At 38.7% G+C, this 17155-nt stretch overlaps 1 protein-coding gene across 4 annotated transcripts in view; it reads right to left on the bottom strand.

Annotated features, from left to right (window-relative positions):
• Positions 1–17155, bottom strand: part of PLEKHG1 (pleckstrin homology and RhoGEF domain containing G1) — a 2146741-nt gene that overhangs the window by 74307 nt on the left and 2055279 nt on the right. For all 4 annotated transcript variants that reach the window (XM_044090606.1, XM_044090581.1, XM_044090674.1 and 1 more), the window contains 3 exons: positions 11465–11647; positions 11172–11267; positions 677–763 (listed from right to left, as the gene is read on the bottom strand). In XM_044090606.1, coding sequence (XP_043946541.1) covers positions 677–763; positions 11172–11267; positions 11465–11647 — 366 coding nt within the window. The remainder of the gene's footprint in view (positions 1–676; positions 764–11171; positions 11268–11464; positions 11648–17155) is intronic.

The following is a 17155-nucleotide window of genomic DNA, read 5'->3' on the forward strand; positions in this document are numbered from 1 at the left end:
CAGAATAAAAAGTGCTTCTTCAGTTAATGCCACCTTTATAAAAAAAAATAAATAAAAAATTACAAAAAAAGATGACAAAGAAGTCACTGAAGGGATACGTATTATGCAGAATGTTACTGCACAGAGACCATTTTAGGAACTGCTCTCCAAATCAGGATAGAATACTGCAGAGAAGGAAGAATACAATACAGTAGAGAGACACTTGACAAATATGACTTGGGGCTCCGCCTCCATCCATAAAAGTCACCTGTAAGAACTTGTTCTCTTAAGCGTTAAAATGTACCTTCTACTTCTTGGGTCTCTAAATGTTTTGATGATTCTGATATATACATTATGAATATCTGTTGCTGCTCCTCCCACACAGGTCTCTAATAAGTATAAATTATGTTAGAATCATTTAGTTGATGGCCTGGTTCATGGCAGCTACCAAAATGAATATGAAAATCTAATAAAAGTACAACATACTGCACCTTCACACTGCACTGCTGGCTATTTATTTATTTATTTTTGGCACATTAAAGAATTAGTCTCATAGGTTTATGGTTAGTGTACAGTTAAGGTTCATGTATGTATCTACAACAGCTGGGAATGCAAAATATTATTATACAAGTCAGCAGGATGCTAATCGCTTCCTGCACTTCAATTACAATGAGCAGTACTCTGAGCTAATAGTTACCTTGGCAGGGATCTTTGCTGGGTGGTTCTCCAGGATAAGTCTCTTCAGATGTAGAATCCAAAGACGTTTCTCCTGCTGGGATTTGGCCTGGTTTTAAACACAACCAAAAAAAATTAAGCAACCAAGTGCAACACATTTGCTAGGAATATAAAATTCAGTATTTGCACAAATACAGCAAGGTATACAATGAAACGCACCTTCTGTTTCCCTTTCTACTTTATCTTTTAATAATTTGCCAGCACCAGCAGAGACAGTTTTCTGTCTAGGTTGCCTTAAAATGAACTCCATATTTTACATGCATTTATTCCTCATCTTTCCCTTGTCCAGCTCTTCTTCTCATCTTTTCTTGAATATATTAGTGATTTCTTTCTGCACCTTCTATTTGGGTACCACCCTCTCAAATATACATAGCAAATTGTTCCTTCAATCAGCTGCCTATGGCCTCTCCTTCTGTCTACCTTGCTTTGGCTGATCTCTTTATATCAACATAACACTGTCTTCTGAATTACATCTTGTCCACTCTTTCATAGCTTGTATTCATAATTTCTCCCCAGTTTTTCACATTCAAGGTGGCCATTTATTTATTTAATCTGTTTACCAGGGTAGCAAACTGATCACAACATACCATTTTGGACTCCATTTGTCAGTCCAGCATTATATGTTATATATGATGTTCAAAACTGAACACAGTACTGAATATGTGGTCTGACCAAGGCCACACAAAGGGGAAGTGTTACTACTTTTACTTATGAAATGTAGTCTCCTAAGGCTGCACCCCCTGTGATTTGTTTATGACTGATACTGCCCCTTCACACTATTCAGGGTGGCCTAGTCTTGGTATAAAATCAATACTAGATCTTTTTCCTGTATGTCACATGTAATTGTGCTCCTCTAACAGCTGGTTCTTAGCATTCAAGTGTACCACTTCCCACTTGTCTCCAATAATCCTTAACCACCACATTTTTTCCCTCCTCACCAAAATTTCTAGGGTCTTCCAAGGCTCACCTTCCCACATCACCTCTGCAGCCCCTCAAATATGCATAACAATATCAAACTATATCCAGAACAGACCTGTATCAAAACCACTGATAATCATATTACCAAGAATGAATTCAATGTACAGAAAACACTATGCAGATCACCAGTACAGTGTCTTTAAAAGTACAATATAAACAGTGTGTGGGAGAGGGGGTATACCCCCCCTTTTGCAATATCAACTGTTTAACATTATCTGTGATCCCAAAATCTCCACTTCAACACGTCAATGGCAAAATGGCAGTGCTGTGTAATTGGAAGTGATGTTTTTTTTTTCAAAATAGCCTGTACTGAACAAGACGGGGCAATGGAGACGGGGGCAATGGCAATACTTATGCAAAAGTGGAAGGAAATAATCAAGAGTTTTGGCAACAAGAAGGAACCTGGGCAGAGTAGATAGTCCAGCAGACATTTATTTGCTCCCAATATTAAGTAATTTATAACATTTCTGACAAGTCATAGGTAGTTTAAGGTAAAACAACCCAAACAAAAACACACACATTGTGCTTGAAAATACACATGCATCATTCAGATGCACCTTATCCCAAAATGACTAGTAATAAACAGCTGCTATAAAACTAGTTTTTTTTTCTAGGCCTACTGGCCATTGATTCCTTACTCTTTGGACCCATTCATTCTCCTGTGGCAAACAGGAGATGAAAGCATGGCATTCTCGTTAATTTCTTTTCTCTATGCACTGTTTTTGGTGGGGTGGGGGTGGCTGAGGGACATTAAAGGAGGAGACATCATCCTGACAGCAACAGCGGGCATTCTGCAGCCATGTCCTAACCATTGCACTTCTGCAGTAATTGATTAACTGGCTGCAATACCAGCCTTACATCATATCCACTTCTTCACATGTTCTGCCCAGCTACAGTGAATGTTGTTTGAAGTGCACAACCCTGCTGTGGCTTTTGTGCTGCTCACAGTTCTCACTATGACCCAGCCTCCTTTGGGTATCAGTAGGGCAGTAAATCCAGCTGTCACCCTCCTCTCAGTGGGTGCAAGCTGGTACAGGTTGCCCTTCAATCTCAGGCCATCTGGTTCATTGTCAGGGTGCCAGCCCTCTGCATAATGGAGCAAGTATTAAAGTGTGTTTCAATACATGAAAATACACACATACTAAAACCTAGCTAATTACAGTCAGAAATGCTCTAACGTGTCTGCACTGATACTAGACTGTCCCTCTTGCTAACAGGTTTAACACAGTACTGCCCTACTCTGCAGTGTCTAGCATGGTACAAATTTGAGGGGAATGAAAAAGGTCAGTTTAGATCCTGATGACAGCATAGCAAATGAAGAAGAGAAAACAATGCTGACTACTGGCATCTGCACACCATCCTCACATACAGCACACAAAGACCAGTCACAAGTTGGATTAAGTATGGACTGCAAATAAAAAAAGATGGCTATGTCTCATGGTAACTTAGTTTTACAGCCTTTGTTTTAAGCCAGTTTTTTTTTTTAATTTTACTACTCAGGCTATCATTTAAATGTTTATCAAATGTGGAATAATACGAGTTACAATCCAGATTTAACTCCATTATTACTATTATGATTATTATTAGGAAACCCAATCCTGAACTTCTCGTAGTATAACTCAGAAGTATTCTAGAATGCAGGCACACCAGATCACATTCCGATGATCTGCGGAAGCATAACTAGGGTTGCCACCTTTCCAAATGGCCAAAGTGGGACATTTGTGCTACAAACATCAGATTTTGCAGGGCAAAACATACCCACGGCCAGTACAAAGGACAGAACTTCAGTTGTTTGCCTGAATAAAAGTTTATTCTTGTACCATTTTTGTTCCTTATTCTGTTTCGTATAACATTTAGGTGTTTCAGATACAGAATAACTGTTTTATGCAACTATTACATACAATATAGAAAATAATTTTGTCCTAAAATCTCAGGACATTTGCCATTTTCTCACAATATTTTGCAGGACACAACTGCCCAAAGAGGGACTGTCCCTCGTAAAGTGGGACAGGTGGTAACCCTAAGCATAACTGATCACTCTGGCTCTGAATAATCATGAAAGGCAACAATGTTACTGCAACACTCCTACACACAGTTCTGTAAAGGAGGAATCATCAGTATAGAGAGAGCAGCCAGAGCCACATATCTCAGACACAACATGTGCATTTCAACCTTTCATGAGGCCATTCAAGTGATGACTTGTATGAGCACTTGAGCAATAAGGCATGGCGTGGTGTGTGTTGGCATGCTGACAAAACTAGGTTTGGCAGAAACCTAGGCAAATGCAGCTGTTGTGCTGTTTACTAACACGCTGATACCTCAACATAACCTTGTAGGATATTACTGTATGTGTGTGTGTGTGTGTGTGTGTGTGTGTGTATATGTCTATGTATGTATATATATATATATATATATATATATATATACATATACATATACATATATATATATATATATATATATATATATATTTTTTTTTTTTGTCAGAGAATTGCAAACTGTATCATAATAAAATTAATACTGTTTTTATAGAAACTTTAAATAAAACATTCATCTCATCCAATCACTTATACGTCTAAATTTCAGAATAGTCACATATACTACACAAATACATTCTAGCGTCTTCTGCGAGGAGACGTGCGTGAATGGGCGTACCTTCATTGAAGGTTGTGTGTCAGGGCTGGTAACTCGGCACGTAAAAATCAACTACCAATCATTAGTGGACCGGAGTTCCGCTGTGGCGACCCCTAACCGGGAAAAGCCGAAAGACACAACAACAACCACTGAACATATTACTCATACACAGCTGCAACACCCAGACCTGTAGCTAGGTCACCTGGTGTCATGTGCAGTTCCCTGGTGTGGCACACCTGCCAGCTCCCAGCTGAGGACCAAAACAACAACAAACGTCTCCCTGCTCCACCTTACTCATGTGAGCTAAGCCTAACTGTAACCCTGCTGCTGCCCCCCCCAACACAATACATTACAGATAACCCTTGCCCTTACACTACCATTATCCTCAATAATTTGATCCTGTGGTGCAGTCAGGGTTTTGGGGGTTTATTTTGTCAACAATTGCAAAATGAAAGCATTTGTTTTCCTTTTTGCAATAAAAAGAGTTTTTTTTTCAGTTGAGTGAATTTCAAGCTGAAGAGGTTGACTGAGCGAGCATTCATATTTCTTCAATTTCAGATTTGCTTATGCAATCACAAATCTCTCTCTCTCTGGGTCAGTTAGTATTTATTTATTTATTTACCAGGATAGACTGACCGAGGCTTCATCTTCACCATGGGTCAGATAACAGTTATCTATTTACCAGGATAGACTGACCGAGCAGAGCCTCTTTTAGCAGAGACCCAGGGAGAAAAGCTCCAAGTGTAAGTTATTTTAACAGTGAATGATGATTAAAGGGCAATAATCTGAGCATAACAGAGGAACTAAAACTGAGTAAACTAAGATACAATTATTCCAGCTGGTGTACTGAATTACCCAATGGCATATGGATCTTATGGTGTAACAGCATTAAATACTTTTTAAGACTGAATCAAAATACATCTATGCAGTTCAACAGTTGGGGGATAACACTGAAATATTAGCCAGGTGGTGAGTACTGATGGGACATAGCTGTAGGAGGAGAGGAATCTTAAGTGCATATAGCAACAGTCTGAAAAGGGAAAGAAAAAGATAGGGGTCAGGTCTATTTGGCAAGAAAGGAGGGAGTAAAGGAGACTAAATGGGAAGTAGAAAGTATATTTGTTGAGGATTTATACTGCATCACTTGGGTCACATTCATTTAACCTGGGCTGGACCAAGTGCCTAATAGATGTTGCTTTAGTTGATGTTTGAAGGGTTTGAGTTTACTTGTTTGTTTTAGTGGATGTGGTATGGGATTCCATATTTTTGAGGCAAGGTTGGAGATCTGGTCACATTCAGTACAGGCTTCTCACCTGAGCGTAGGGTACTACTTGGTGTACACTGTAGGAAAGTATAGGCCAAGCTTGGGCATTTTTCAGGATTGTAGATGACAGTATGAGTGATTACTACCTGGGAGAAAGGTAGGTATTGAGTATGTTCAATCCAGTAGAGTTGTTTCAGGGCTAAGCAATGAAGGGGCTTGGGGGGTATATTGGCAGCAAATTTAGCTATTTTATTGTAGTGCTGTTCAAATGCTTGAGCAAACTGAAGGCTGATAATGACTCGAGCTCCGATATAAAAGGGTTGGGGGTAAGTATACAGTAGCTGTTTGCTTTCTTTCATCATCTGTTAGGTAAGGTTTTATCCTGTAGAGAGTTCCAAGTTCTTGACAAGCTTTTTTTTCCATGGCTTCCTTTATGTGGAGATCAAATTTCATGTTTTCAACTACAGTAACTCCTAGAAGATTGCTGTGAGCAAACTACTTTTTTATGGTGTTGCTGGAAAGGTTTAGGGAGAAGACAGCCATCTTGTTATTTTATGTCCATAGTGTTAACAGCAGAATTTTGTTTTTTGAAGATTCAGTAGAAATTAAGAGTTATTAAGCCATGTCTTGGCAGAGAGCAGGGACTCCTGTGCTGGTTGTTGCATTCTCTCTAGATTCTTAGCAGTACAGATCAGCGCAGAGCTGGCTGCATACTATGTGATGGTGGTGTGTTTGCCAGCTTTGTGTCTGTCATTTATGAAAATATTAAATAGGAGTACGCCTAGAATGGATCCTTTGGGAACAACCACGGATACAGGAAGAAAGGAGGAGATGTCAGAGTGCCATTTGGCAGCCTGCTACTTACCAGATAGATAACCATCAAACCAGGAAATTAAAGGTGTTGCCTAGTTCTAAGGATGAGAGTCTAGTAAGAAGTTTAGGGTGATAGACAATATCAAAGGCTTTGGCCAGGTCAACGTATACAGCAGATACCATATTTTTAGCATTTCTGTGCAGTTTAATGAAGGTGGTGAAACTGAGGAGTACAGTCATGGTGCTACAATGTGGCTGAAAGCCATACTGACTAGGACAGAGTAAATTACTGTGAAGTATAGAGCTGAACAGTCGATTCTGAATACATTTTTTAAGAATATTTGATAGAGGGGAAGTGATGGCCCTGTAGCTGATGAAGTCAGTTGATTCTCCACCCTTTAAGAAATAGCAGGATAAAAGCTTACTTCTACAGTAGTACAAGAACATAACTCTGATGAACTGGCTGATTAGAATAGAGACAGGATAGGGTAGGGCATCCACTGCTATACTCTGTAAAAGGTGGTCTGGGGCGAGTGTTGTGTTTAACTTGTGGAAGTTTTTTGATGGTAAAAGTTGATACTCTTTCTACAGACATGTTGTGACAGACTGAAATTTTGTATTTTAGCAAGGAGACTATGTTATGATAAAATATGGGTTGAATTGGCTGACTATACTATCAATCTGGTTATTTGTTAAGGGAGGTTGTAAGGTTGTAGAGCCAAGGTTCCTAAGTTTGGTTAGTGAGGACCTGGACATTTTTGGATTTATTTGACATGTATTTTGTAGGTTGATATAGAATGATCTTTTACCATATTTGATTTTGTTTTTAGCCTGATTTCTAAGCTGTCTGTATATCTGAAGACTGAATTAAGTTTTATTATGTTAGCAGCAACACCATAATTTATCTCTTTCTTTCATTAACAGCTTTGTTTGCCGAATTAGTCAGGAAGCTGGGTTGAATTTATTTATTTCTGACTTTGGCAAATTTGTCAAGTACATTAAGAAATATAGTATTAAACAAAGATATTAAGCAGAGATTCAGCTTTGTCAAGTTATGAAGTTTTTAAACTTATCTAGTTGATGGATTTCAGAGTGGCAGTGAAAGTATCTATGTTAAAGTTGACTTTATTGTGAGAGGTTGAAACAATGAACTTTTGGGGAACATGTATGGTTTCTTACAACAAAAGTGGGTAGGTCATCTGCTTAAGTTAACAGGGAGGGAGAGCCTGCAGAACAGATTATACTATGAGTGTTTGTTAGGATCCAGTCTAGAGTACTTTGACTGTCACTGTTTTTGTTGAAACTAATTGGGGTACATATGATTTAACTGAAATCAACAAGGTTGATATTATTGGAGGCATCATTTTTTACAGTTAGCCAATCAATACTGAAGTCCCCCTAACAGTTTATGGTAGGATACTGGTGAAAGCCCATCAGAGGAGTTCCTCTCTGATGGCATAGTTATTGCCTGGATGGATGTAAGCTCCTCCTATTGTTAGATTGTTATGTTTGTAGATAGTAAATTAGGGAAGAAAGCCAAACAGAAATATAAAAACAATAACTGCTTTTAACAATTACCTATGTGAATACAAAGAAAGTAAATGAATGGCCAAAGAAAGTTTGCTGCTGCCATTCACGCGCACACACACACACACACACACACACACACACACACACACACACACACACACACACACACACAGAAACAGATCATTGCTGTGTGCAGCATGTACTGTTACCACTGACCACAGATATAAATCTCCTCATTAGTCTTTCAGAAAGTGAAATAAACAACTGTCACAGTAATGCCTGGTATTACCTGCTATCATTCTCTATTTCTCTCTCACAAACAGGCTCCTACCATCATCAGTGTAATTAAAAAAATAAAAAAGACATTGTTGCCAGGGGCAGTGTACACTGTCACCAGAATTTATAGGTAAAACCAGCTGCTTTTGGTTAAAAGCTCATGGACCAGGAAGAAAGTGAAATAAATAATGGCCACAGTAATGTGTTATTATTTACGTCCATCACTCACAGATACACACACTGAACACAATCACTGTAATTACAAAAAAAAGAAAAGAAAAATGAATGTTTTGCTGCTGTAGTCAGTGTATACTGTTACCCTAAAGACAATTCTTCTGCTAAAAAAAAATATATCAGTGATGCATACTCTAATCATGTAACTGTGCTTTGCTATCATATACAGAGTGCCTCCAATAATAATATCAATAGCTCATTTCAAGTGAAGGAATCAATGGCTGCAGCAGTATATCATAGATCCCCCTTCCCCGCACTCACTCACAGACACACACTCCAATCCCTGTAATTATAACAAAAAAGAAAAATAATGAATGAATGATCGAACCACTGCTCTGGTCTGTGTCATCTGTTGACAAAGTATTGTGCTCCTCAGTGTGAAAGACAGACATCCGTAGCCATCACTGACCACACAGCTGCATAAGCAGACATATAGTGAGTACCAACTATACACTTTTCTTATTCCATAAGTCATTCTGATGCCAATACACTCTAACCATGATCTCAAACAGCTAGCTAGTACATCACTCCAGGTACACATCAGGTGGCACTGACACCCCCCCCCCCAAGTATGAATCATCCTTGAAGTGTGGATTTAAGAAGCATACTTTTCCAAGCCTAAAACCCCAAAACTGAATGATGTATGGGAAGCATCAGGAAGATAACACAAAATATCCCTCTGTTGTTGTTGTGTCTTTCGGCTTTTCCCAGTTAGGGGTCGCCACAGTGGAACTCCGGTCCGCTAATGACTGGCAGTAGATTTTTACGTGCCGAGTTGCTAGCCCTGACGCACAACCTTCAACGAAGGTACGTCCATTCACGCATGTCTCCACAAAGAAGATGCTCTAGCTGAGAATCGAATAGGACAATGTCTATCTGTGAGGTGACAACGCTACTGCAGCACCACCACCACAGTATGCAAAATATCCCTCTGTCTTACATTTATTTACCACCACTTGTATAACTTATTCACTGTGTAGTCATTTTCAGACTGGAGATGATATGTTGATCCATTGCTGCAATATTTATGTGCCATTACATTGCAGACTATTAAATGAAACACTCAAATGCACACAACAAAAGGTACTATACAAAGATGCATTTCTCTGATGCTATAAATTCTGTTTTAGGTTGTTAGACTCGACAAACTATGCTGCTTTAAAAGCAACACTACAAGCAATCTAGCAACCACTGTGGGGACTTTGAGAACAATGTTTGATATTAATGCAAATGCAAAATGCACATAGTAGTAGGCTGAATTCCTAGAAAGGCTGCCAGACAAGAAAAAAACACAATGGCCTTTGCAGTCTTCTGCCTGTCCCAATAAACACCAGCAGCACTGATTCTTAATAGAAGCCTCATTCAAACAGAAGCTGCAATTAAAATCAGCTGGTTACAATTAATGCTATGGCTTCTATTCAAAGTGTAATATTTCACTGAGTTGACTAAGCAGATTCTCCCACTGGGTTTATTGTCCCTGACACAGAATATCAAGTAGAATCTTTTGCTAACTGTAGGGAAATAAAAATATATAATATCTTCAGAATCTACCACAAATATGGACAGGTGGAACCTTGGGATAACATATCATCTGAATGACATTATGCAGAACTTTCTGTGTGCATTACAAGAAAAAGGGCTTATACAGTCTAAACTCTGAAGGACCTCTTTTAACGCACCATGTTATAGTGCAGTAAAAAGTAACATGAGTCAGTGTGTTTGGTTATTTCTGTCAGTGGCCCCGCTGGCAACAACACACGTTCATCTACTACTTTTTTTTTCCTTCTGTGGCCTTTCTTCCTGGGGAAAAGTTTCAATTGTGCCATAACATTTTAAGTACTCATATTAGGAGTAAGTGAGAATGTAAATACAGATATGTTCTTACATTACAGGTTGCTCTCTATGAACATACATGACAGAGATGCTTACATGCATTATAGCATGTTCTGAGTGAAGCTGTGTGTCAGAGATGTGTTTTTACATTATAACATGGTCTGTATTGAACAGTCATGAAAAAATGTTTATGCATTACAACATGCTCTGCATGAACATGCATGACAAAGGTGTCCATGCATTATAGGATGTTCTGAAAGAATACATATGCCAGATATGTGTTATTCATACCTCTCAACTGCTAAGTGCAAGAAATCTGTACAAAACTATAAATAATGAGGGCAAAAACCCCAAATCAGGAACATATTTAAAAAATTGTTCTCATAATCTTAGAGAGTTGCTGGAATAATAGGTATTGCATTTACGTGCATTTTCTGCATGCCATGAAGTCTGAAACTCAAACACATGTCATTATTTAGTGACTTCAGTCTTCAATGATTTGTCAAGAAAACAAGTTTTATAAGGAACAGACCAAAAATGTAAGTTAAAAATCTAGACATTCTGCGAAAATCTGGACAATTGACAGGTACTGGTGGTTACTGCATTACAACATGCTATCTATTAACATGCATGTCAGAGATGTGTTTTTTGCATTATACCAGCATGCTGTATATGAACATGAATGTGAAATCTCTTTTTGCTTTATAGCATGCTCTGTATGAACATATATGCCACAGATATTGTCTTGCATTGCAGCATGCGCTGTAGGAACATATGTGCCATATACATGGTCAAACATTACTACCTGCTGTGTATGAACGTGCGTGTCAGAGGTGAGTTTTTGCTTATTAACATGATCGCCATGACAATATATACCACAGATGGCACTTCATACCTGTACAGTGTGCTGCACCTTGCAGTTCTTGTAATGGAAGACACTGAAGCTGAGTGGCTCCTTTGGGATGACTTCGACCAGCATCAGATTGCAACACTGCAAGATAGCACAGACAGAGATTCAGTCTTATGGGAGAAGATGGAAAGAGTTCAGTGAAAACTACTTTTAGTTAACTAATTTGCTTTCACAAAAAAAATCACAGCAAAAAAAAAAGTCTTTGTAGTCAGCTGCCCCCATCTTTTTAGGGTTTCCCTGTACAATGTGCATTCCATTAAATGATCCTGATTGCTTACCAATATATGGGCTTTGTATGTATACATCTCTTCTCGCTTCTTTGTGATCAAAAGCAGTTTATCCAACAGAAATAAGGTGCGTTCAGTTTTGGCACGTTGAATGCGGAATGTTCCTTCTAAAACAAGCTCTCCATAGCTAGTAAGATCTGGGCCCTTCCAGTTGGAAAGCAAACTTTGTACTTCCTTTAAGAACAGAAAAAAACATTTAATGCTATCTCAGCACTGCAAGTGTTTTAATAATCTATACAAAATGCCACAGTGTCAATGTATTTTTAAAAATATAACTACAAAGAAAATGGACCTTAAAGGAAGGTGAAGACAATTCTAGACATATACCTGAACATTAAATAAATTTCATTGTTCTGCATTGTTAAACAAGATGCCTTATGTTTATCCTATGTATTGCTGAAATTTACCATATATTTAAAAAAAAAAACATTACTATCCATTGCATTGCTACTCAAGGTATCAATTACTGAATATATTTTGGGGAAAATTCCTTTAATAGGCTAAAGGTTGTTAAAAGAACCGATTCTGTGATCCAGGGTTTTATTCCCTCAGCCTCCATTTGCCTGAGTACCTCTGGGCAAGTGACTTAACCAGACATTGCTCCTGGTCACATTCTAAAGTGTCAGTGTGGATTATCGCTGTACCCCAATTAGCAAAAATAAACCAACGATAACATTTTAAACTCAGATTTGCTAAATTAATTATACTAATACTCCAAATGTGTGCAGTTTGTCATACTTTTACTTTCTACAAATATTTTTATCCTGGCTTCTCTTGCATACTCCACACCGTATAACCTGCTATTTTTCAGGCTGCCTTAAGCACTTATCTCAGCCAGCAGTACACTCAGTGGAGTTTCACCAGCTTCTTGTACATTGAAACAGCTGTGTGATGATGATTGGTTCTTGTATTGCATTATACGACTCTTATTCCAGCTGTTCTGTGTGTGCATGCGTGTGCGTGCATATGCATTCCCTTCCTTTATGTTATGTTATGCTGATTCTCTGCAAACTCTGCCACACTGTCACATTCTTTCAGTCTCACAGAGTTTGCTGTTTTATTATACTTACACTTTACACCCTTATCTTGCAAACTGATCCTGATATAGAGCGCTGCTGTGGCAAGCAACATTTTTCTTGTATAACCCATATAAAAACCCTGGCATGCTTCATATTGCAGTTTAAATGTTGACAGTTTCTTGGGCATGAGTTATGCATTTTAAAGGTTTCCATAGGAGGATCTCAGTGAGTCATACTGTTGGTTTCTATCAGAATGCTGAAATGACTCAAATTACAAAAGATCATCACAGTAATACAATACTAATGTCAAGACAAGATACAGCAAGGTCAAGATTTAATGGACAGCACATAACTGCTATGCAGAGTAGTGACTGCATTCATTAGCTATGAAAACCTTACTCAAAAATAAAATGTGATGCTAGTTTCCATCAGCTGAACACACTTGTGTAGCAAGCTGACAGAATTTAAACTGAATATCTTCGAATACAGACACAATGTTGATGAATACATTTATAATTGTCTTTACAAAAAGTAATCAATAAAAGGCCACTGGGGTGTCATTAGTCCATTCAAAATATTAACACATGACTCCAAGTCTTTATGTTTCTGAAGATCTTTCCTTAAAATAACAAGATACTGCTGAATTTACAATTGCTTAATGAAACTCCCACTTATCTCCTGGCTCCAGAGTTAATTACAGTCTAATTCTGGTTAAGATGGTGACCTGGGCAATGAAGGTGCTAGCCAGTGAGGGAGAGGAATGAAGTCTGTTCACCTCTCCTTGAGAGCAGATGATGGGCAAGTCATAGGTACATGACAGGAGGATGAAGGGCATGTCATGGGTATGAGACAGGAGGATGAAGGGCATGTCATGGGTATGAGACAGGAGGATAGGCATGTCATTGGTATGGGAGAGGAGGATGATGGGCATATTATGGGTACAGGAGAAGAGGAGGAGGATGGGCATGTCACGGGCACAGGAGAGGAGGATGATGATGGGCATGTTATGGGTACAGCAGCAGAGGATGATGGAGATATTACGGGTACAGGAGAGTAGGATGATGGGCATGTCATGGGTATGAGACAGGAGGATGGGCATGTCATTGGTATGAGAGAGGAGGATGATGCGCCCTGTCATGGGTATATTATGGGTACAGGAGAAGAGGAGGAGGATGGGCATGTCACAGGTACAGGAGAGGAGGAGGATGATGGGGATGTTATGGGTACACTTTCCCTTAATGAATCACTATATATCAGATCACAGAACTAATGAGAGCCATATACTCAAGATAGGAGGGCAGAGCAAGGCTGAGTGCTTATGACACCCTCCAGGAACAGTTGACACCCCCATGCTGCATCCATTACATGATCTATCCTCAAGATAGTGTGTTGTAGGATGTTACAGCTCACTAGCACCAAACATCTAATAGTTGTTGGATCAGCTAGATGTTGGCTGGCACAGGGAGTCCAAAACTATTCCACCACACTTATACAGATACACACCCACATTTTTGTTTGTTGCCATTGACTTCAGTCTTCTTGAACGGCTCACCCCCATGTCCAAACACTGGCATTCCCCTTGGTGAAACAAATGCAGTGAGGTTTGCCTTACTGGGATAGGCCCCCCACACATGCAGCTCCTCAGCCCCCATGTGTAGGTTTTTCAGGGGTTAGGATTTCCACCTCTCAGAAATTTCTTCCTGGGAGTCTGGAAATTAAGGTCTCTGTCAGGAAATTCAGTTTTGGTGAGTACTTGACAGGTATTTTAAGTCATATTCATAACTAACATATTTCTGAAGAATATTTCCCAAAATGTTTACTTTTTCACTTGGATTTCTTATTTGCAAATACATTTTCTAAGAATACATTTTGTTTGTTTTTTTAACTGGCATGGTGATGTAAAATGTGACCATTAGTAGGAAGTTAGGATAATCAAAAGAATCCTTTTCGTGATGTATCACAGAAGAAGAATACAAAAAAGTGTGTGTGTGTGTGTGTGTGTGTCCTTTTTATGGAAATGAAAAATAAGTCTGTCCTCCAGTTAATCTTTGTGTTCTCTATGGTAAAATAACTAACATTGTAGATGTAAATAAAAACTCCATCAAAACTGTAACATACACATTTCAGGAAACTGTGTACAAACAAGTATTATTAACCTTTAAGTTCCCTATCCTTATTTCCTGTGTGTGACTTCAGATCTTCATGTTTATCTAGTGGAACAGCTTCACCAAACATCCCAAAACAATAATACAAATATATTTGTGCTGCAAATGTATATGTATGATTATCTGCTGAATTTAGCATATAATTTATCATTTCTTCAAAACTACTGCTAGCAGGATTACTAACTCTGAAGCAGAACTAATGAACATATACCTACTGAAACTGGGGGGGGGGGGGTAATGGGAAGAATAAAGGGCGGGGCTTTTGTTCAAGGTGCCAGAACACTGAGTGGAACAGCATGCAAGCTAGGATCATCATATTTTGGCCTGCAGACTTTTCTAAAGCCTAAGTCCCCTTCCTTCCTGTTGGGCACCAGGCTAGCAGGGCAACAGAAAGTGACTTGAGCATGTGTCCCTGCCCTGGGAACACAGGACAGTCATGTCTTCTCTGTCCTCCTTTCCACCACCCCAGCATCATCTCTCTCTCTCTCTCTCTGAGCTCCACGAGGGAGCTGACCAACTTGTTCCAGCCCCCATTAGCATAGGTACTACCATTCTTCCTGGTCATGCTCCTGAGCCACTAATTGCAAATTCAGATCACCAGGGTCATAGTGACAGGTTTATCATAGGCACAGTTTTTAAAAAATGACACAGTTTCATTGGAAATTTACTGCCAACATTACTTGCAGCCATATGATATTAATGGATATAAAAGGAAATATGTCAGCTACACAAAAGAAAACAATAAAGGAGAACACGGTACTGTGAACTGTATTTTAATCTTAAATGCTATTATTTTTATATTTGTTAATTGGGTAGAGAAATGATCCACAGGAGCAATATCTGGTTAAGTGACTTGTTCAAAGTAACACAGTAGGCAAATTAAGGCAGGGAGGGAATCAAACTCTGGGCCACATTAAGTGGCTCATTAACAGCTCAGAGCCTTAATTTTCTGTACTGACTGCCATACTAATAAACTGTAGAGAGGAAGTTTAGTGCATGCAAATGAGATAAAATGGAGTCCTTACTACTGCAGAACTAGGACAAACAGTGCTAGCATAGTTGAAACATATTCTTATCTGCAGTAAATGAATTAATAGATGTAGCACATCAACTTACAATAGCTGTTTCATAGTACACAGTATGTGAGATACTGCACTATAACATACTATTACAGATGGAAATGGCTATTTCTTATCAGACAGATTGATCTTATAGCTTTTGCTCAGCATGCCAACCCTTTCAAGTATTGTTGGTCACGGATTACTTGGTGACCAAACTGCTGAAGAATTTAGGACCAGAACATACTCTGCAAATGCAAAAAAAGAAAGGAAACAAACTGAATGAAACATCACACACAGATTATTTTATTTTGTTCATATTTTTCAAAAACGCAAATTCACTTTTTGCACATTAGCATGCGAGACGGTGCTAACTTCTGTCAGACTATTCAAGGCAGTGAGAACAGTGAGTAACAATCTTGTTTCTTCAGTGGATACTTTTTTTTCCTTTTTCCCCTTAACTACTGCATTACTTAAAGGTGTATGCAGAACAACACTTACTCCAGTGAAGACGTTTCACATCCAGCTGCTTCCTGCCTCACAAATTTATATTTTTGTTATCCTTAGCCTCAGTTGATAGAAGATCACGCTTTGGCAGCAAAGTGCAAACCTAACATTAACAAAATGAGTCCTGCCTTCGTACCTGAGAAAGCTTTTGACACTGCAAAGTATATAAAGTAACTACAGTATATCTAGATCATGTACAAAAAGATTTATAAAATCTAGGAAATCAGAAATGAAGAAGTCATTATCTGTTAGTTGCATTAGATCCAAACTTGAGTATGGAATAAAAATATGGGAACCTTATAAGAAAACAAGCACGTGCAAACTGGAAAGAGTGTGGCGAAAATATAGTAAGGGAGTATATGGATGTGAAAATGTAAGGTATTATGAAAGACTAAAATATCTGAACTTGTACAATGTCTCATGTAGATATCTAACAGATCATCTTATTCAGGTATTTAGGGCATTTAGAGACAGCCACCTCTGGGAATGTTTGGGGTTATCAAAACGTAGTATAGAATCATCAGACAATCTATGTAGAAGATTCTATAGGAATGAGAAGTGCACTAATTGGTTCTCTGAGAGAGCAGCTACATGGAACAGACTACCAAATTACATTAAAGTAAGAACTATATTAGATATTTTTAAGAACAGCCTGGACACTTTTTATTTAATCATTTATTTTTCATTTTTATTTAACATTTGCTGACCAGGAAAGTCTGACTAGGACAGTGCCTATTTTCAGGGGGGGCCCAAGGAGAAATGATTCAGATGCATGTCTTTGGAATGTGGGAGGAAACCGGAGTACCCTGATGAAACCCACACGAACGCAGGAAGGACATGCAGACTCTGCATAGAAGGCACTCCAGCTGAGAATCGAACCAGAGAACCTCTTGCTGTGAAGTAACATTAAATGCTGCACCACTGTGCCACCCA

The sequence above is a fragment of the Protopterus annectens genome, chromosome 1.part0 (genome assembly GCF_019279795.1).
Source record: "Protopterus annectens isolate FY-2018-M chromosome 1.part0, PAN1.0, whole genome shotgun sequence".
Lineage (NCBI taxonomy): Eukaryota > Metazoa > Chordata > Ceratodontiformes > Protopteridae > Protopterus > Protopterus annectens.